We start from the raw sequence: 673 nt of genomic DNA on the forward strand, positions 1-673 counted from the left end.
AACAAGCCAGCTGTAGGCGGGTGGGATGGGGTCTGGGGCAGGGGTTGAGTGGGGTCAGGGGGATGAGGGGGTACATGGGGCAGAATGCCCTCCTAGCCTAGCCTGGTCCCAGATTGGTTGATGCTGTCTTGCAAACATTGCACAACAGTGACCAGAGGAGTTGGCAAAACAGCGTGAACAGATCTGGGACCAGGCTACTCGTAACCCGTTATCATCTTCATTCTACTTGCTCTGGTGTAGATTGTACCCACCACACCAACACCAGTAGCAAGGATGCCAATCTGTTGCTGCTGTAGCTGAGTTGTCTCTTGGCAAGATAATGATAAAGCCAGTTAGTTTAAGCAGAAATAGACTGGCATTCAGGCTAACCTGAGCCACATCAAATCATTCCCAATCCCAAAATGGACTTTTCAGATCTAAGGGAGTGTATAGGAATACGGACCAGCGGTCGATTTGAACTTTAGCACTCACCTCCCTTTCCATACCTTCTCAATAGTGTTGAACTGTACAGCATATGAACCAGCGCTGGCATCCACAGATGGCATTTAGTTAATGTCATAGGACTCATACCTGAAAATGACACCAACTAGCAGGCTGGATTAGATCAATTAACCAACAAAAACAGATGAGGAGATTACAGATTACAGAGGGATGGGATTAGGTGTTGGGTTAT

The 673-nt window shown here is 47.4% G+C and overlaps 1 protein-coding gene across 1 annotated transcript in view; it reads left to right on the top strand.

The window, feature by feature from the left end:
• The window catches only part of LOC106581702 (uncharacterized protein C1orf232-like), a 2,745-nt gene extending 2,743 nt beyond the window's left edge, over nt 1-2 (top strand). Inside the window, exon 4 of the mRNA XM_014163957.2 lies at nt 1-2. This exon is cut by the window's left edge and continues 371 nt beyond it. Coding sequence (XP_014019432.2) covers nt 1-2 — 2 coding nt within the window.
• The last annotated feature ends 671 nt before the right edge of the window (nt 3-673 follow it).

Source organism: Salmo salar, chromosome ssa02 (genome assembly GCF_905237065.1).
Source record: "Salmo salar chromosome ssa02, Ssal_v3.1, whole genome shotgun sequence".
NCBI classification, from domain to species: domain Eukaryota; kingdom Metazoa; phylum Chordata; class Actinopteri; order Salmoniformes; family Salmonidae; genus Salmo; species Salmo salar.